Source organism: Notolabrus celidotus, chromosome 9, assembly GCF_009762535.1.
Source record: "Notolabrus celidotus isolate fNotCel1 chromosome 9, fNotCel1.pri, whole genome shotgun sequence".
Lineage (NCBI taxonomy): Eukaryota > Metazoa > Chordata > Actinopteri > Labriformes > Labridae > Notolabrus > Notolabrus celidotus.
In genome coordinates this window covers 18,157,940-18,177,438 of record NC_048280.1, presented here as the reverse complement: position 1 = coordinate 18,177,438, position 19,499 = coordinate 18,157,940, and the positions used below count along the sequence as shown (strand labels likewise).

Here is a 19,499-nt window from a genome sequence, read left to right as displayed (position 1 = left end):
CAGAAGAGCCGGAGTTAGAATTCAGTCTGGTTCAGTTACTTTCATAGATATAAAAGTGCAATCTTTTAGACATTCATCCAAACCTTTGGCATATAGGAGAGCCACTGGAGGATGGTGAAGACGCCTTCAAAGTCATCTGGCACAGTGGTGTGTGTGACTCCATTGTTGTGCATGATCTGGATTCCTCCCAGCTGGTTGTTGGACGTATAGACCTCCCTGCCTAAAACCTGAACAGACATGGACAACATTCACTTTATAACCTATATATATTTAACAGGTCTTCCTCTCACTCTTGCAGGTGCACACCACCGTCTGTACCTTAAGTTGATCCTAACCATTTCCTGATCTTCCAATAATCCGTAACCTGATGTAACCAGTGTCTATTAAATAGCCCACTGCATGTGTTTAAGTTGACGTAGATAAAACAGTAAGCCCTTTTTTGATTGGCTAGGTCTCAAGCACACTTTAGCTTCTTATCCCAACAATTCCATCTTTTTTTTTTGCTTTGTTTGTCTTTATTCTATACAGTTCCTCCAAAATATCTCCAAACTGACAACATTTACAGCAGATGGGATGCAGAACAAAATATTTCTAGCAAACAAGCATTTTCATGAGATATCTCCAGCTGACCAGGGGTCTCATTTATAAAAGAGTGCGTAGAATCCCTACTAAAAGAGTACGTGCTCCGAAAACCCGTAAAGGGCGTGCACCAAAAATAATTCTGATTTATAAAACCGTTCGCACGCAAACTTTACGCAATGTTCCGTTTATAAATCACAAACCACCTTGAGATATGCACACATAGCTCAGCCTCGTATTCCGCCCTTTTCACGGCCACATTCAACCATATACGGTCAATGCAAAGCACTTTATGAATGAACATGCATACAAATGAGCCGGAGGATCAAAGGTTCTCACGATGAATCACGGCAACAACGGAGAGGAAGACGGAGAAAATAAAGTTTCTGACACAAAAACCGTGGTCCTCGTGAATGAAGCGGAGGTCACAGAGCACTTATTGTTTGTTTCTTACAGCAGGAGGGCCACAAAAGAAATACAAATACAAATAAAAATATCGAGTGACCCCACGTTGCTGCAGCATTCATGTATCCGTCACCAGTGCCAGAGCATCCATCATTCATAATTACGCACTGGTCTCACTGCAGTGTTTCATGTTTACAGGACACACACTTTTATTTCACACTACAGAGAGCTCACATCCTTCAGATATCTCCTCTCTGATGTTATCTGACAGAAGTTTGATCCATGGATATAAGTTTTAATGTGTTGGTTTCATCACGGGCAGCTTGGCCTGCGCTTTGACTGATTATGATGATATGTAAGATAATAACTGAGAACCAGTCATGGCTTTACTTGCACAGTTTTCTCATTAACACAGGAGACACGAGCAGGTGAGGAAGATGTGATCAGTGTGTGAGGCAGCCGGGGCCGTGTCTCTGCGCTCTGTGTGTGTCGTACAGCAGTCTATATCAAAAGTATAACTACACTCAGGGACTCTGCACAGTGTTAGAATCATTGAAAACATGACTGTCACTTTGCTCCGGAGCTTATTTACGTCCTCTGATGTTACTTTGTTTTTTACCTCCAGACGAACATGTTAAGATACGGCCCGTTTTGTTCCTCTACAGTTTGGAGAAATGTGAAGGTGAGACAAAGCTGATCAAATATTTGATGAACTTTAAGACACGCTTTTATCTTTAATGACAGCTTATTGGAAACGACTCACCACAGACACACAAACAAATAGAATATGTAGATTTTAGTGATGATCGACGCGAGTCTGTTAATGTTTTTATTCAATGAATGAAAAGTGTAAAAGGCATTTAAATATAATCTGATTTCAGTTCTCCCTCTCCCTAACTGCGTTGCCCATTCCCCCCTGCCTCTACAATGTACGTACGCCTGGATCAGAGTTTGCTTACCGGTAGTTACATTTTCACGTCAAGTTTGTTTTTATAAATCACAAACTTGGCTTGAAAACTGGCGTACGCCAATTTCAGGCCCCGTTTTGTGTGTGAGCAACCTTTATAAATGAGACCCCAGGTCCAGTATAATTAAAGCTTTTATTAAAACAATTTAACGTTTTTTTTGTTTTATCACTTTTGTGCATTTATTAAAACTAGTTGCACTCATTAAAACAACAAACCTTATTTAGGGCGCCTGCTCCGGTCAGGATGATGTGAGAGTTCTCTACCTGAATCACCCTCTGTCCCAGACGGACCAAATAGGCTCCAATTCCGATGGCACGACACGTCACCTGCAAATCATTAAAAGGAGACTCTGGAAAAAACATCTAAGAGGATCACAAGGGCTCCTCTTTATCTAAGAGATCAGCTGCACTTTTCTCACCATACTGATTGTTATTATCTCCTCATAAGCATATGAGGATTCCCCAGCAATGGTGCCAGAACCTCGCAGGTTCTCAACCCCAAGACCATCGTCCTTCCCGATGATGTCAGTGATGATGTACCTGCAACAGTGACGAAAAACAAGTAAGCTAAACACTGTGATCTTAGAGAGACAAGTCAAGAGTGTCAAACATTTTGATTATCTGCTTCATTATAATACACAACTGATTATTTACCTGGACTCTCCATTCTCCTCTACATGATGACAGTGAACAGCGTTGGTGGAGCTGATTCGTGTGTAGTCCTGTGGTGTCAGGTAAAGGTACTTAAACCCCTACAGAGAAATGGAAAGTGGGTATAATGAAAATGAAAAAAACTCACATCTTATTGCACTTCTTGTAGATGTTTTTCCTCCAGTGATGTAAATACAAATATTGGCAGAATAACACTTCAGATCTCACCTTGTAGGGGTCTTTGGGGTCAATCCAGGCCACCTGAAACATGTGTTTGATCTCCTCAGCGAGGCCGATGCGCGCTCCGCTGTTTGCTGCAATGTAAATGCGTGGGATTCCCTCAGCCCGAGCCAGCTCAGACGCCTTCAGGAACAACTCATCCTCCTGTGGGCCGAACGAGCCGATCATGTGAGTGATGTCGTTGCAGATGACAATGATGTCTCTGCCCTCTGGGTACTCTGGAGTCTTCATCTTCATCCTGAAGGCAACCATTCCCACCTGGTGGAGAAGGGTTACACTTATGTTCGGCATCATCTACACACGGAAATCGTATGATCAGAATACTCTAAATAGAGTCCTACATCATTGTCTCCAGGAAGGCGGTTCATATTCACAAGTCGACCTTGAGGGTCCAGAACCAGCTCAGTGCAAATCAGTACATCTTTGGGGTATTTGTCCCCTGGACCCCACAGCTTGAATAGTGCCTACAGAAAGATTTTTAGGTTGAGTCATACAATTTAAACAATAAATTAAAACAAAATCTAACTTGAATGTCAGTGAGTTTGCAGTACCTGTCTGAACATCTCAGGAAAGTCATAGACATATGTAGTCCCCAGAGTCTGAGCCTGGAAGCGCTTGGCCTGCAGCAGATCTTTGGTCACGTACGGAGTGTTGATCAGCATGCCATGAAGAGGGCCTGGCTTGTCTCCATACGACTGGAACATGATCTGGAAAAGAGAAATGCTGAGTGATTTATCTGTCAGTGAATATGAAACCTACAAACAACCACACAGAAAAGTCCTTATATATACGCCACATCTCCTGTTCCAAAATTCACATCACGTTAGAGGAGGCTACCCCAATCTGCTGTCCTCACCTGTCTAGAACTCAGGTCAGTGACCTCCTTGTACAGGCTGATGTCTAAGTAATAGCCTGACTCATTAGTGAGAAACAGGCGGACAGGGATGGCATTCCCTGTCGGTGTCAGGCGGATATTGATCTTCAACTCAGCCTGCAGGACTCGCAGCTTCCAGAGACGGCTGCCATATCGCATCACCATGGAGCGAACTGACTCCTCTATCTGAGGGTACCAAAAAAAAGGATGTAAGATAAAAAAAAAGTAAAGACAATAAAAATGAATACTGACAACAGAAAGAATGTGTTAGACACTGACTTTGGAGGGGTCCATGATAACAGTGGGAACAAAGTTGAGGAAGATGTGGTTGCAGTCAGTGCGGACACTTGTGTTACTAAAGGCCACCTCCAGTTCATCCATGGCTTCCAACAGGAGACGCTCTCCCTCATTTTGAAGGTATTCAAAGGAAGCTTCCTGGTTGTGTTAAAAATACCGAGATTTTGATCACTTAAATGAATAGACAGTATTCCTTGGTAAAAAAGCTAATCTTAAACTTATCAAGAAGTAAATGTGTCTGTCTAAGAAATCTGTAACTGCTGCTCTGCTTACCTTTGTGATGAGATCTGAGTGGCGAATAATAGCTCGTATGAAGAAGCGGTAGTCTGTGACTTCAGTCCCCTCCTGCACTCGAGCAGCACCGAGGTAGAGGTGCATCTTGTGGTTGGCACAGGGAACAGCTGTCAGGCCAAAGTTCCTCATGCGGTTGAGCTCCAGCTGAAAAGCTAACGCTGGCTCCAGATTACGGTAAATACGATCCTCCTGGAACTGTGGGAGGCACACATTGAAGGGGTCATCATCATCCTCTGATAACAGCTGAGATCAGATTAGCAATACTACAATAAAAGCATCATCTTAAGTTGTGTGGAGAGAGAAACTTACACCATCTCTTGCTCTGAAGGTGAAGAACTTTGGGAATTCTCTCTGTAGAAAAGAAACATTAAAATAATCATGATCACAAACCAGGCTGAGGCATTTTCAGAGTTAATGTGTGTTTGCCAGTGAAGTATTTACAACGGCAGCATTACAGAACAAAATCTCTGCAGCTTTGGAATATAGGGGCAGAATTTAAATAACATTTTAGTACAAAGATGCTGTTTATACTTTTAACATAAAGACAACACAATTATTTAACTGAGGTTTGGAAAATAATGTTAAAAAAAAGTTATCAGAGAGCAGCTGTGAGATCTCCAATCTTATAAGCTCTAGTTTCGTTAAAAGAGAAGACAACCGGTCGCAGGCTTGGCCGAATGGTTAAGTTGGCCTGGGTTCGATTCGAGCCTGCGGACCCTTTCCGGCATGTCATTCCCCCACTCTCTCACCTAGTTTCCTGCTCTAACCACTGTCCTCTCCTATCTAAATAAAGGTGTAAAAGCCCCCAAAATATAACTTAAAATGTTTTTTGAAAACAACTGAAAAAATAAACAGGTTACAATACAAAATATCAGAGGAAAAAACACATCATTTTTTATTTTTATATGTTATTCAAATATTTGCCACTTATATTTTTCTCAATCTTTTCACTGATTACTCAGCGGCCAATTTTTATCAATATCAGGCACATAAATACAATCTACTTATGACGTCTGCTGTTAGATACTAATGAAAATTATGAAACTGAACATCAGACAAGAGCCATTTGATGCCTCTACTGCTATTCAAAAATACACAGTTAAGGAATATGAGTTATGGAATACAATAGAAAAGTTATATGATGAATTATTGTTTGTTTCACATGTTGTTAATTACCTTTTGTGCAACCAGAAATGTGATTCTCCTGATTCCATACTCGAACAGGGCAGTTTTCTGTGAAAATACACACACACAATTTTGATATAAATAACTCATTTTAAAAACCAGATATTCATCCATGAGAATCAGTTATGTGTTAGGGGTCTAGCTGACCTTTGTCTGAGCAAAGGAAGTGAAGGCTGTCACCAATGCGTCGTCATCTTCTGTGTCTGCTGTTTTAATGGACACATTAATGATGTGGATTGGATTCTCTCTTGTATTCTGCAGGGGATGGAAGGGAAACTGTTGATGAAAATGCCTTTCTATTTATAATAAGCTCTTTACGGATAATACACATCATTCCCACCTTCGAGTTCTCCTCCTCATAGAGACTAGAGCAGGACTCTGAGAACGGAGCAGTCTCTAATAGTGGTTCAGCAAAACTGGAGAGCACTTCATCAAAATTCCTGCAGACGAAAAAATAGATATACTTGATCTACATGCCTTTCATGATAAAGAAAAGAAATAGAGAAACTCTCATCAAGCTAAAAAAGACCTTCTGAAGTCATCAAAACACTGGAAGGCCACCATGGCGCCCATGCGCTGGCAGGGTGGAGAGAAAGCTCCCTCCAGGTAGAGCTCACTGCTCTGCCGCCTCATCTGAAACTGGCCTGATCCACTGACTGGCACAGGAACCCTGAAAAGAGACAAATAGGGGCAATAACAGCAAGAAGAGACCAATGAATGATCAGATGCTGAGGTTCACTTTGACAATAAAACAGAACAGCCAGAAGTACATGTATTTTTACAGAGCAATTAAAGCATGTCCGGATGTTTTTATCTATTTAAAGCATCCACGTACAACTACCAATATATCCAATTATAACTACATACAATTGATGGGTACACCTCATATCCTGAATGAAAGGTATAACGAATCGCTGTTATAAGAACATTGATTATCCTGTCTGATGCAGAGTTGAGAATCACAGGCTCCTCATTCCGATTCATTCAACAGAACTGCAGGCTTGAAGTTTTTCAGAGGAACGCAGAATTAAAAGAGAAGTACCTCTCAAAAAGCTTAGATTCATTAAAAAAGTAGAAAGAAGCAATAAAAAACATATGGAGAAGCTTGGCTTAAAAAAAGTGAATTAAGTAGGACTTGTTAGAAGACTCCTTGAGCAAAGGTTTCTGGTTTCACAGGACAGAAAGAGAAAAGCAACACAGTGCATTGGGCATGCTTTGCCGTGAGACATACACACGATCAGGTGGTTTTTTTGCTCGTTGGGAGGAGCTTTACTCTACCTGTTCAGAGTAGGGCTGCTCCCTCTGAAATAAGATGATTGACAGGTGAATATCAGCAGTGAATATCAGCAGTGAATGATCAGCGTGCACCTCTACTTCGAGGCATAATGATTAGATAAAAAGCACTTTACAAGATGCTGAGCAAGATCAAATAAATGTCCTTGAGGAAAATACATTCTCCAATCAAAAGTTAGCCATAAGCAGTAACAGCAGCAGGACACAAACTGTACCACTGGGTACAGAAAAAGAACTTTATTAATGTCTTTAGAAGGATTTCAGTTAGTTCACTCTATTATTTACAGTTACACACACAAAGGCCTGAAAGACAAGCTTTGCATTTATGCAGGGTAATTTGTTTTTGAGTTCGTCTTCACTGATCAGATGGGGGCTGAACATAGTGTTTTGTCTAACTTGGCTTAATGATATTCTAATCCATCATTAGAGGCTCACCCTGCTATCAACACAGGTGAAATATCTCAACAATGTAACAACCAAAGCCTCTGAAGCTTTGTAGAAGAGTTTTCTTCATATCAATTTTCAGAGTTTAGGGTAGAGATGTTTGAACCTGTTGGGATGTGAGGATGGCAGCATGAACTGGAAGTCTACAGCGCACGTTCCATCTTGCAGCTGGTGATGCTGGATGCTGTTTAGCTCATAGGCGATGTAAGCTCTGCGCACATACACCTAAAAGTCAAGAAAGGAATCAGAAGTAGTTAAGAAATAAAAACACAAGATAGAACTTTTCAGTGTGAGTGAACTGACTGTACCTCCAAAGCAGCCATGCAAACCACTTGATTGGAGTGATAGAAGAAATTTGGTAAGACGTCAAAGATGGAGGTTTCAGAGAGGATGAGTTTCTGTGTAAAAGAAAACAAAATGTATAATCCAGTAGCAAATAAGTGATGGTTACAAGGACATTTCTCCAAACATGGCTGACCTTCAAGTTTTCTGGACAAAACTGGTGTCCGTACATATCGATGGCTGAGAGAAAGATGGACTCCACCTGGTTGTGCCTCAGCTCGTATGACGGTAAATGGGATGCAATCAAAACCTATGACACATTTTTGTATATTACATCAAATCTGTTATTAAACAAAGACTAGTTTTTAACTGAGACACTATAGACTTTGATGTTACCTGTCTGGCTCTTAATGCCACCTTAGAGTTCTCCATCTTGCTGAGCTGCGTGAGCTCGTTCAGAATGGCCATCAGCTCATCTGCCAGCGTGGGATCCCGTCCACATAGTTGGTCCTGCACAGTGCACAAACAGTTTTTCACTACAAACAAAGTTCTGGAGGATTATCTCATTTATGCATGCTAGTTTTTAAGATTAATGAACGTCTTACAATGAGCATTGTGACAAGGATGTTCTTTTTGGAGACCTGTGCATGAGAGAAGATATACTCCAGCACAGGACTCATGTCAGGTTTGTGCTGCTCTCTTAGGTTGATTACACACTTGTCGTAGTGAGCTGTTAACAAGAACAAGGTTAGAATTATATTAGCTGTGACAAATAAACCAAAATGAAGATTTTAATTCATAATCTTGACTTTCCATTTCAAGTAAAGGGAGTAAATGTCACCTTGCTGAAACTGCATCTCCACTTGCAGGTATCGCTTCAGCAGATCGAGAACCACAGACTTCATATAACCCCGAATTCCACTTCGGTACCTGGATGATACAAAATAAAATGCGAGTTGGACAATTCAATATCAAAATCATCATGTGATATACAACTGCTGGATAATCTGCATGTGACTAACCTCTGTACCAACTGAACAATACTCTGAGTATTCATGAAGAAAACCTCTCGGTCAGCCTTTCGCTGTAGAGTTGCTGCATGACTATCCAGGATATTTGCTATCTGGAATAAACATAATAAACATCATCATATTATCTTGACAACATTTATTATTGGTAATTTGTTCAAGAGAATTTTGCATCGCTTACTCTTTGGCTGGGGAACTGGCAGAGGACAGATGTGATGTTGCTGGCGTACTGGGCCATGACTTTGCGGATGCTTTTCTCCACACCAGGAGGAACGCGACTGGCCACACTCGTCATGATCTCCTGAAGTTCTAACAGTGGCAGTGAGGGGTCCCTCAAGGTCTTCATCAGGGTAGCCACCCACTGTTTCAGCTGCAGACAGGAACACAAACACATAATAAATAAAACTGGCCATGTCCCATAAGACTCTGTATTTGCATAAAGACTGTTGAGTAGCTACCTTGCTGCTAAAATAGGGCTCCTCCAGGCAGTAACCATCCATTACTTTGAACAAGTTTTCCAGCACGCTGTGGAACACCTGGTGAAGCTTTTCTCCCACAATGGGCAGTGGTTGTTGGGGTGGTAATATGGCTGTGTTAAGCTCCACCTATAACAGGAGGAAAAACAGGTCAGGTCAGAACAAAATCAAAGCAACAAAGCTATTGAAATGTGGGACACAAAATACCATTATTTGTTGTACCAAGCAAAGATGTAAGTTTGCTCAAACTCAGACGAAAAGGTTCCGCTTTTTGGCCAACCCATGAATATTATCACAAAGTTCTTAAGTTGTAAAATAAATTGGGAAACAGTTTTCCCCCAGTGAGTTGTGAATTTTCATTCACTTACAGGATGTATACTGCTGGGGTCATCCAGGTCTATCCGTGCCACCACACAACCCGGCTCCAGAACTGCTCCAGGCCTCTTGACAAAGTGGATACAACCAGACTGATGGACAGTCAGCGTCATAACCATCTTCATCACCTGAAACAAAAACAGCCAGTCAAAAAAAAAAAGTAGTCTCAGCTGATCGTATCTGCATGTCTCACATGTACCTCGATCTCTGCATACGTCTCTCCTCCAAAAATATGACCCCCATCCTCCACAATGTACTGCAGCAGTTTCCCAGCGGATGGCGACCTCAGCACCGTGGGGTCCTTCTCTTTCTCAAAGACACAAGTCTTGTTGCCGACAGTGATGCGGTAGCTGTGGAGATGAAGTATGTCGGACAAGATAAGTAAAACAAAAACTACAGATGAATCCAGACCTTCTGATTTAAGAGCCCTACCTGTCCACTTCCTCCTTCATGTAGGTGGTGTGGCTGCTGCCGTCATAAGACAGCAGGAGGCCACCATCACTCATCCGGTGGACATCTATTTCGATGTTGGAGCCGTTCATTATGATGACATAGGTAGTTGGAGATTGGCGAGCCACCTTATCAATGCAAAATTGATCATTTATTGATTAGAAAAAGTAAGAGTTTGAATCAAAAAAGGAGGATGTCGAGGAAACAAAGCAAGCACCTTGAGATAGAACTTGACTCCCTCGTATATCAGGTCAACACTGACAGAGTTGAGGAGGCTGGCTGCAGGAAGTACTTGGCCTCTATGGATTCAGCAGAAGATGTTGACACTTATATGAACGAACAGTAAGAAGTGAAGGGAGACATTCATGAGAAGGGTCGGCGTTAACTGACCTTTCAAGTGAATGTAGGTAGTCGGACATGCTCTTTCTGAAGCTTGCATCAGCAACATGCAAGGCCCCGCAAACAATCCCCAGCATGGTATCTGGTCTCTCCGCCTGCAAGAAGCCCATTTTTATTATGTCATGACACAAAGACCTAGACTATTTTTTCGTTAATGTAAAACTTCATATTGATCCTCAGTCCTACCTGCACTTTCTCTGCAATTAGATGATCCAGCCAGCCAGTGTCGATGTCATTGTTTCTGAAGCTTTCTGTCTCCAGCAACTTAATGAGGTATTCCACCGTGGTCCTGAAGTCGCCTCTGATGGAGAGCTCCTTCATAGCCACCACCATGTTCCTGAAGCATGAAGCATTTGTACATTGTCTATTTCATCATAGGTTGTTAGAACACTGGGGCAGAGATGTGTGACTGGATTAGACAACTGAAAGCTGTTATTGCTTATAATCTTACATCACAATATAATTTAAAGAAAAAAAGGAAGAAAGGAACCAAAAGCTTACGAGATAGCTTCTTCACGGTTCTCCCCCCAAGAGAAACAGTGTCCGAACTGTGAGTCTGCAAATTCATGCAGGCCACCAGTTGCCCCTACACTGAAATAGCCCCAAACATTTTTACTGCTGCGGAAGTTCAGCTCCTGAACAGTACCAGAGCTGGGCTTAAACCCCTGTGAAGGAGGAAAAGAGGTCAGTAGTGCAGATTAAAAGAACGTAAGAAAATTGTGTGTTCTGAGTTGTGCTTTACCTCATCAGGGTTCTCACTGGTAATCCGAGCAGCTATAACGTGCCCTCTTGGACTTGGTATGCACTCTGGGGTCTCAAAGGTAATGAAAGTGTCACCCCATGGAGTCTCTCCATAAAGCAAGCGGATGTCTTTTATTCTGTGCAGGGGGATCCCCATCGCAATCTATCAAAGATGAGAGTTGAACTGGATAAGTTAACACTCTAGCTATGCTCTTAATCTCTCTTATTTGCAGAAGAATAGCTCATTTGATTCCTGAGGTTTAGTTATTCCTCTGTTCATTTACAGCTACAAGGTTTACCTGTAGCTGAGCAGCTGGCAGGTTCACATCTCCAATCATCTCAGTGCAGGGATGTTCAACCTGCAGGCGAGGATTCAGCTCCAGGAAGTGGAAACTTCCGTCCTCAGAGAAGAGATACTCCACAGTACCTGCACTCACGTAGCCCACCATCTTGGCCAGTCTCACAGCAAACTGAGCCAAAAAAAGAAGGTAGAACATCAAGTTTCCACAGAAAAGGGAGTTGGTAAGGATTAGAAATAGATGCATGCAATTAAATGAACTGACCCGTTCCATTTGCTCAAAGGTTGAGGGAGCTGCTATGGTTGCAGGGGCCTCTTCGATGATCTTCTGGTGTCTCCTCTGGATGGAGCAATCTCGTCCAAACAGAGAGATGGCGTTTCCATACTCATCTGCAAGGATCTGAACCTCAAGGTGTCGAGCATGCTGAGCCAGCTGCATGACGAAGATAGGCGAGCCTGGTACCTCTGTCTGAACCTGCATTTAGACAAAAATAAATGAAGAATTAAATGCTACTGTAATTGTAGTATGCAAATACATGAATGTAGGTCATAGTCACAGATGAATCAGTAATTAGGCTATAAAATGTAAACACAAACCTGTCTAAAAGCACTTGTAAAATCGTCAGAGCTTTCAACCTTCCGGATCCCCTTTCCACCTCCGCCCTCAGAAGCCTTGATGACAATCGGATAACCGATCCTCTCAGCCCCCTGCCAACAAACACAATGTCAAATGTAACTCATAACAAAAGGTGTTTGCCTGAAGGGCTGCTAAGGAGTATATGCATGGGTATTACTTAATAGGGACTCTGCTAAATATGCTTACTTCAAGCCCATCATCTACATCCTGAACACAGCCTTTTACGTAGATCTCTGGAGGAACACTGATTACATTCCCCAGTATTTGGTCCTCCTCTTCCCAGTCCACTCTCAGACCTGGAACCAACAAGGCTATAACAAATAAACTTTGTGCACTTTGAAGGTTAAATAATCCCATCATAGATTCACGGTTTGTGTTTGTGTTTCTATACAGTATGTGATTTGAGACAGCATGGGAGGCAAAGCATCACCTGATCCGCTCCATGGTAGCGTGGGAATGTCAGCACTCTGAGCCACAATGGAAGAAGCCACCTTATCCCCAAGAGCCCACATGGCCTTACTGGACGGCCCTGAGACAAAAATAGACGAGTGACAATGGGATCTGAGACGGGTTCATGCATAGAGAATGACATGTAAACGTTGAGTGGTTTTAAACTGGGTCTTACCTAAAAACGATATTCCTGCTTTGCTCAACAGCTCGGGCAGTTTGGGGTTTTCTGAGGCATGACCCCAACCGGCCCAAACCGCCTGTAAATATGATAAACACAGACATGTTATCATTCATCAGTGGAAAACAAGGTCAAAGAGCAAAAGGTTGAGCTGAGGCCGGAGGCCAGAAAAAAACTTCAGTTAAGATAAATATTGGAAAGCACCTGCACTGGGATCCTTTTAGCAATGTCCACTATCAGCTCTACGTTGGCGTAGTTGTTATTGTTGGGCCCACCAGGGACGGGCACATAATGGTCTGCCATTTTTATGTATTCTATAAGATGAAAGCACAACATATGAAAACTGGTTATTAACTGTGATCAACAGTGAACAGTTTTCTAAACAAACAGCAGACTGTTTTCCTCCAACACAGATAACTGCATGGTACGAACTGCCAGGTAATAATACAATGATAAGAATCCAGTTCAAAGTGACCTGCATTAGCTTTCAGGTCTTCAGGGGTCACCATCACCACAAATCGGATGGTCCTCTCATTACGAAACATTTCATAGGACCAGCGACGAATAGAACGCATACATTTCACTGCAGCTATACCATTGTTGGCTATCAGCACCTGTAGCACAAGCAGAAACCACATGTGAAGAAAATGCTGCATGCTCATTAAATTATCAAATTAGATTCATGAACACAGGAAGGACTTTCATACTTACTTTTTCAATGACACGGTTTCCACCAAACCTGGTGACAAACTCAGCAGGAGAGGCCACAGTGAAGTCCCTCTGCAGGTCCATCTTTCTCTGCTCACGTCCTTTTTTCACCAAGTGAAGACCAGACATGCTAGGCCTGCAGGGAAAAGCTCACAGTTAGCCATCTTCACAACAAGGCATTAACATAAGCAAAAACAAACTTACCCGGTGTAATCTGCTTCATGTATTAGCTGAAGTGTACAGTATATTATTTACTGCAATCCAGGCAGCAGGTGGGAAAGCTACAGCGCTCCTCTTCAGTCATTACAGCTACAAAACAGTGTGAGCTACAATCTACAAAGCTACAGCACAACAACAGCAGTGTAATCAAAACCAAAGTCAAAGTTCATTCTCTTTCCTCAACAGGAAAAGACCGATTGTGGACCAGCCCATTTATTTCTGACCTTATCTGCAGACCAACTCTGCTGAAGCACTGATGTGCACAGACGGCCATTTATGGTACAGTACATTCTCAAAAGACCATCAACTGCAGAAGTTTAACGTGCACTATCAGTCTGGGTTTCTCTTCTTATCAGATGTGCAACCAGGAGAGACGATAAAAAAGTAAATGTTTTGTCCGCAGATTGCATGAAAAGGCATCAGGTGCACAGCACTGTCTCCTACAGGTACAGCTCAGACTACACAGTATTCATCAAAAATAATGTGATATTCAAAATTATTTCTAGCATTACCTTTAGCTCTTCAGCACTGTCCACTGTGACTTCGACAGATTTCTACATCTTACTGAGAAAATGCTGCAGGTTATTTCACATAGCAGTCACTGATAACACTTGTTAATAGAGTTCATTGAGGTCGACCTTCATCTCCTTACACTGACATTTGTGTGTGCTGCATACTGATTTAGGTCTGCAACTCTACATTTACTTTGAAAACCTGATAACAGTTATCTTATCACACAAACAGCTAAAGCAGCAGAGTTTAGAACCACATCGTCCCTTTTTATGATGCAAAAGCAGAAAATTGTATCTGGATCACTGTTTGACTGCAGGTTTTTGTAATATCTTAAATGCACAAGTAGTAAAACTGAACTTCACTGACCTGCAGATTTTACCTTTTGAAATCCTTAACAGTTGAAACAACTCCAGTGTAACAACATAGAGAGTGAGATAAAACAGGAACCATGCAAACATGAAGAGAACAGAAACAGTTTCCATGTTTTTACATACCATGATTATCAGCCCGCTCAAACCTTGTTCATTCCAAAGTCTCGTTGCTATTGCTCCACAAGCCACTTCACAGTATTTCTGTCCCATGGTAAGATATGACTGACTAACACCTGTGTTGCATCAGTGCACAGGTTTTATTGTGAAGCTGGAGTGCAATTCGGTCTGAGCAGATATGAACTTTAAACTGAACTCCTGTATTGTTCTGTTTGCTCAGGAAATGCAGATTGTACTCTGTCATTGAGAACATTTTGATAGTCTCTTCCAGCTTGCTGTCATGCACGCTCCACTTTCCGATCTTGTTCCAGGATGTGAGGCATGACGGGGCACGGTTTAATATAACCAGATACATACCTTACAGAAAAACAAGGAACATCTATTCATATACAGCACTGAAGGACTAAGAGGAGTACAACTTGTACCAGAAATCTTGTATCTAACTACTCTACTGCTTTATAAGCAAAACGGTGTTCTTGTCTGGAGGATACTAATGTTGGGAGTGTTTTTTTATTTCCTCAAACTTTTATGTGCCAAGGCACGTTCTGTTCAGTTACATAACAGCACTAGTAAGAACACACGAGCAATCCTTCCTGTTCTCTAACATGTCTGCAGGAGTTGCAACAGTATCTTTTTTTACCATCGTACAAAGCAATCATGCACAGTTCTATCACTTTCTGCAGTCACGACATAGAGCCTGTGATAACTGTCCACATACCAAACACTGCAGCTAAAGTATCAAATTACAACCAAGCTTTTATGGCACTTACCTTCCAAGATATGGGAACAAGCCAGGTCCCTCCATTGTTCATACTTTTTTATTGCCCCAAGTGCATTAGAAATGAAATAACGTTTTAAAAACTGAGACCAAAACAAAGAGTCTTCTACTAAATGCTTCCTCTCAGGCGCTCCCCCTTAAATCTCCCCACCCACAAGTGGAGCAAAATAATCTAGAGATCCCGTGTGACAGATCACAGGCTGCTTGATACAAATATAAACAGAGGCAGGCACAGCCGCAGAACAAAGTGTTCATTCTGTTTTGTGTACAATAAAAGAAAGAAACTTGTATTCAGGGAAATGCGCAGCCACAGTTGTTGGAAAAGGAAACCTCAAAGCTAACATACAAATATGTGTTTTCTATCAAAACATGTACAAAAGTGCATCTTCACTTCCTGCAAAACAACTACTCTAACCTAATGTTTCTCACTGAGAAAGTCGCTGTTTGCATCAAACAAACCCACTGACCCATTATCTTATCATGTACCAATGCCCAGGCCAAAAAACAACTTTAGAATAAAATGAGTGTAAGATTTAAACCTCTTTTTGTTTTCTGTGTTGTGACCTAGACTCACACCAAGGTTTTCAATGTCACTTGGTTCTGACTCTTGTTCCAATAATAGAGTCGTTCTGTTTGGCATGCGACAACAGTACAGGTCAGCTCGATTGCAGTCAGGTGATAACAGACAGTGAGTGGGAGCATAACAGCACGTCGCCAACACGGGTACACAGAGTGAGACAGTTCATGCGAGTCCCTCAGACTAAAGGTGTTGTGTGAGTTGAATAGTTCCTTGATTGTGTCACTAGACAGATGTACAGGTCACGTGATGAAGTGACGAACGTGCACACTCAGGACAGCGGATATTAAATTAGCTTAAATAAGATGAGGTCTTACTTGATGCCTGAGGAGTTGGACTGCATCCCTGCAGAGGAAGACCGCCGAGATGAAGGTCTGGAGTTGGAGTTCGGTGGCTGAGATGTGCCGCTTGGAGGTTTGGTGACCAGAGGTTCCTCGTCTGAGGAGTTGTCCTCTGATGCTCCCAGAATGAACTTGAGGCGGTCCCTCGCCTCGGGCCCTGAGCAGAGCATCGGCGCGGCAGCTCTGGAAGGTCTCTGGGTGGTCGCCCCTGTTGATGGCTTTCCTGAATTTACCTCAGAGGACGCCTGCTCAGCCTCACGCTCTTTTGTTTTGACTTCAGGACTTGCAGAGGCGCTGTCAGCCTGGAGACTGTTCTCCTCATTGTGTTTCAAAGTATTAGACACTGCTGACAGGGAATGTTCGCCTGGTTGAGAGGACTGTGTAGCAGGTACGTCCTCCTCTGCTGCAGGAGGAGATTCTTCTCCTTTCACGGGCATCGCTTCTGTCTGAGTATTAATCCCACAATTGCAACAATATCCACAGGATTAATCCCAAAGTGCAAATAGGAGCATTCACAGGCATCCTCCTAAGACTGCAACAAGAGCAAGGGGACATTATTGTTATAATATAAGAGATGACTGCAACTGCTATGCACAATATACACGTCTTTCATCTTACATCATAAATAAAACACTTTGAAGACATAGAAATGGATAACCATTCACTGATCAATCTGACAGACTCAGCCTGCACAATACCAGGAAAATATGAGAGGTGCAATTCACTGATTCACTGTGATGACAACATAAAAGTGCTAAACAAACAAATATTAAAGAGTCCAATATAGCTATCACTCCCTGTTTTATATCTATGTGCTACTTTTATGTATTTTACAAAATCTGTTTAAAAAAAAAGAATCTTTTTTTACACTATTTAGCGTCAACAATTTATGTCAGGGATGCTGAACGATAGCTTGAGCCCCATCTGTCTGCTTCAATGTGGTGTGAGAGCACAAACATCAGGCCCTGGCCTCTATTCTTAATGAAGTGAGAAAGCTTTGCTTGTAATACAAAATAATGTCTCTGATTCATTGCAATGGATTCCTATATTGTTGTATGCTCATATTAGGATAACAATTCAATTTGAAATATTGTACAGCTTCATACATACATTATGTATCTCTTTATATCTCAGTGGCTACATCAAACACATCATCCTTGATAGAACACTACTGTGTGTTTTACTCAACTGGAAAATGTCTCACTTTCTTCTTACCTCTTTCAAAGTATTAAAATAAAAACCTGCATTAAAAAGTGTAATTGATTTTTTATGCATAAATACATCAGCTTTTTAGAAACCTCAAGTACAGGCCACAAAAACAGAAAATTAGTTAAAATACTTTATACAAATTTAGCATCACTGCCTGCACTATTCCAGTCTGGAGACATTTCTTTTCAGCAGATAAAAAGGTCAGAAGACCCCCAAGGACAGGGGCATGCTGGGTAATTTGATATGAGACCTTTTGGACTAGTGACCCTGAAAAAAAAAATGGTATGTGTATGTTTTCGAATTGATTTAAAAATTTTACTGATTACTTTTCAAGCTCTACATGGACTTGCTCCAAGCTATGTAGCAGACCTTTTAATACCCTACGAGCCGATGCATGCATTGAGATCCTCGGGCAGAGGTTTACTGTGCATTCCAAATACTAAAATGAAAACAAAAGGGGACAGAGTGTTCGCAGTGAGGGGTCCAACCAACACTCTGGAACCATCTGTCGAGGAGATCAGGTCTGCTGAGTCAGTGAGCTCTTTAAATCCCTTCTTAAACATACTTTTATTGCAGAGCCTTCCCGGATTTTATCTGAATTTTATTTGACTTTATTTATTTTCACCATCTTAAGAAATATATTTTAATTTATTCCTTTAGAGTTCTTTAGGGGGAATTTTGTCTTTAAAATATGTTTATTTCTGTATTTTGACTTGTGTGTTTTTTATGATCTGCCTGTTTTCTTTTCTGCCCATGTAAAGCACTTGAAAAAGTGCTCTACAAATAAAATTCTTATTGATTATTATATTATTATTCTTATATATTATTAAAAGAGTTAGAGAGGCTAGAGTTTATACCTCTTCAACCACTGACTATAACAAACGTTAATGAAAATATTGTTTAGTTTGAGATGAAAATGTATGATACATTAATCAAATATACTAATACATGTTCAATCTTCATCAACTTTGAGCTCTATAGCTCATTACTCAAGATGTTTATGTAGTTTCTGTGCCGCAGGTGGTCGTTGGCTACGTTTCCCAGCAAGGGTCCAGTGAGCAGCCAGTCTGTGACAGCTGACATGAATGCCAAGTGTTGGAAGCTTCAAATGGAGTAAAGGTCAACACAGAAGGAATGAAGAGTGAGGAGGAGGAGGAGGAGGAGGTACAACCATCCTCACAAACAGCACTCAGGGCATCTGAGGACACCTGAATGAAAGACACTCAAATAAAGAAGCATAAAGTGAAATGAAGACGCCACTTTTTTTCCTACCAGTCAAAGTCTTGCTTTCAAATCAAACTGAGTACATTTATCTCATCCATGTAAGAGGCTTTCAGATTAGAGACAAGGATACGTTTGTCCTCTAGAGCCGGATTGTCCTTTGACACAAACAAACAGAGGCTGAGCCATCACTTTTCAACAAGGCACATTACTTTTACATGATTCTCTTCTCTGAAAATATTACTTACCATCACATGTACATGTTTGGTGCACATGCTTTGTATTGAAAGACACTCCACGGTGCAATAAAAGTGGGATCAAATACGCTGTCTGAGGCTCCGTGCTGACCTCATGGACACAGAATGTCCCAGACTGCTAATGTGACTGAACTACACACATTTCAATGTACTGTTATCTATTAAAGAGTGATCAACATACAGGAAATGCTTTCAGAGGTTAAGGCACAGCAGGTCATTCAAGCGAGCCTGACATACAAAGTAGTTTCAACCCTTTACCACCAAATGAACGACCATCCTACTTCTAAAATAAACTTAGTATGTTTTTTTAAAGCTTTAAGTGCATTAGTGAACATGTCGTTTACACTCACCAGCTCAGTTCAGCCCTTGTTGTAGAAGCTGCAGCTCAAACCAGGCTAGCGAGCTAGCTGACAGCAAACCCCCTGATGGTTTTTTGTTACTTCGATCAAAGTTATTTTGAATTAAACTTCATTCTGACTGCTTCTTTGTCTCGTCGGACACATTAAAGTCGGCCAAATGAACTGTTATGTGTAGAAATGTCCATGACAGCAGCTAATGTCAAAGGCAGACCTACCACCACTTGTTTCTCGCTGAGCCCCCCACTGCAGTCCACTCCTCCTCTTCGCTCCGATAGTAAACATGTGC

General features: G+C 41.6%; 1 protein-coding gene and 1 long non-coding RNA gene across 8 annotated transcripts in view; one reads left to right on the top strand and one right to left on the bottom strand.

Annotated features, from left to right (window-relative positions):
• The window catches only part of acacb (acetyl-CoA carboxylase beta), a 23,150-nt gene extending 3,651 nt beyond the window's left edge, over window positions 1-19,499 (bottom strand). The window contains exons 1-44 of one of the 7 annotated variants that reach the window (XM_034691428.1): window positions 19,429-19,490; window positions 16,144-16,699; window positions 13,255-13,387; window positions 13,019-13,157; window positions 12,748-12,857; window positions 12,541-12,622; window positions 12,346-12,444; window positions 12,102-12,211; window positions 11,876-11,986; window positions 11,544-11,753; window positions 11,280-11,450; window positions 10,982-11,143; window positions 10,741-10,904; window positions 10,426-10,576; window positions 10,231-10,334; window positions 10,058-10,139; window positions 9,823-9,968; window positions 9,590-9,740; window positions 9,384-9,518; window positions 8,998-9,144; window positions 8,721-8,909; window positions 8,534-8,634; window positions 8,353-8,441; window positions 8,117-8,241; window positions 7,908-8,021; window positions 7,708-7,821; window positions 7,538-7,627; window positions 7,336-7,454; window positions 6,771-6,794; window positions 6,022-6,162; window positions 5,833-5,932; window positions 5,640-5,747; window positions 5,484-5,540; window positions 4,617-4,658; window positions 4,287-4,502; window positions 3,996-4,151; window positions 3,699-3,902; window positions 3,394-3,549; window positions 3,184-3,306; window positions 2,831-3,100; window positions 2,606-2,703; window positions 2,371-2,491; window positions 2,168-2,278; window positions 84-227 (exon numbers count right to left, since the gene is read on the bottom strand). In XM_034691428.1, the coding sequence (XP_034547319.1) occupies window positions 84-227; window positions 2,168-2,278; window positions 2,371-2,491; window positions 2,606-2,703; window positions 2,831-3,100; window positions 3,184-3,306; window positions 3,394-3,549; window positions 3,699-3,902; window positions 3,996-4,151; window positions 4,287-4,502; window positions 4,617-4,658; window positions 5,484-5,540; window positions 5,640-5,747; window positions 5,833-5,932; window positions 6,022-6,162; window positions 6,771-6,794; window positions 7,336-7,454; window positions 7,538-7,627; window positions 7,708-7,821; window positions 7,908-8,021; window positions 8,117-8,241; window positions 8,353-8,441; window positions 8,534-8,634; window positions 8,721-8,909; window positions 8,998-9,144; window positions 9,384-9,518; window positions 9,590-9,740; window positions 9,823-9,968; window positions 10,058-10,139; window positions 10,231-10,334; window positions 10,426-10,576; window positions 10,741-10,904; window positions 10,982-11,143; window positions 11,280-11,450; window positions 11,544-11,753; window positions 11,876-11,986; window positions 12,102-12,211; window positions 12,346-12,444; window positions 12,541-12,622; window positions 12,748-12,857; window positions 13,019-13,157; window positions 13,255-13,387; window positions 16,144-16,604 (5,880 nt within the window). In that variant the 5' untranslated portion in view covers window positions 16,605-16,699; window positions 19,429-19,490. Of the gene's footprint in view, window positions 1-83; window positions 228-2,167; window positions 2,279-2,370; window positions 2,492-2,605; window positions 2,704-2,830; window positions 3,101-3,183; window positions 3,307-3,393; window positions 3,550-3,698; window positions 3,903-3,995; window positions 4,152-4,286; window positions 4,503-4,616; window positions 4,659-5,483; window positions 5,541-5,639; window positions 5,748-5,832; window positions 5,933-6,021; window positions 6,163-6,770; window positions 6,795-7,335; window positions 7,455-7,537; window positions 7,628-7,707; window positions 7,822-7,907; window positions 8,022-8,116; window positions 8,242-8,352; window positions 8,442-8,533; window positions 8,635-8,720; window positions 8,910-8,997; window positions 9,145-9,383; window positions 9,519-9,589; window positions 9,741-9,822; window positions 9,969-10,057; window positions 10,140-10,230; window positions 10,335-10,425; window positions 10,577-10,740; window positions 10,905-10,981; window positions 11,144-11,279; window positions 11,451-11,543; window positions 11,754-11,875; window positions 11,987-12,101; window positions 12,212-12,345; window positions 12,445-12,540; window positions 12,623-12,747; window positions 12,858-13,018; window positions 13,158-13,254; window positions 13,388-14,477; window positions 14,496-15,241; window positions 15,395-16,143; window positions 16,700-19,204 lie in introns of those variants that run through there. The other 6 variants (XM_034691427.1, XM_034691432.1, XM_034691431.1 and 3 more) reach the window with 6 other exon arrangements.
• On the top strand, window positions 15,939-18,624 carry LOC117818504. Its single transcript, XR_004632372.1, has 2 exons — window positions 15,939-16,555; window positions 18,397-18,624. It is a non-coding gene; the product is annotated as an uncharacterized LOC117818504 (long non-coding RNA).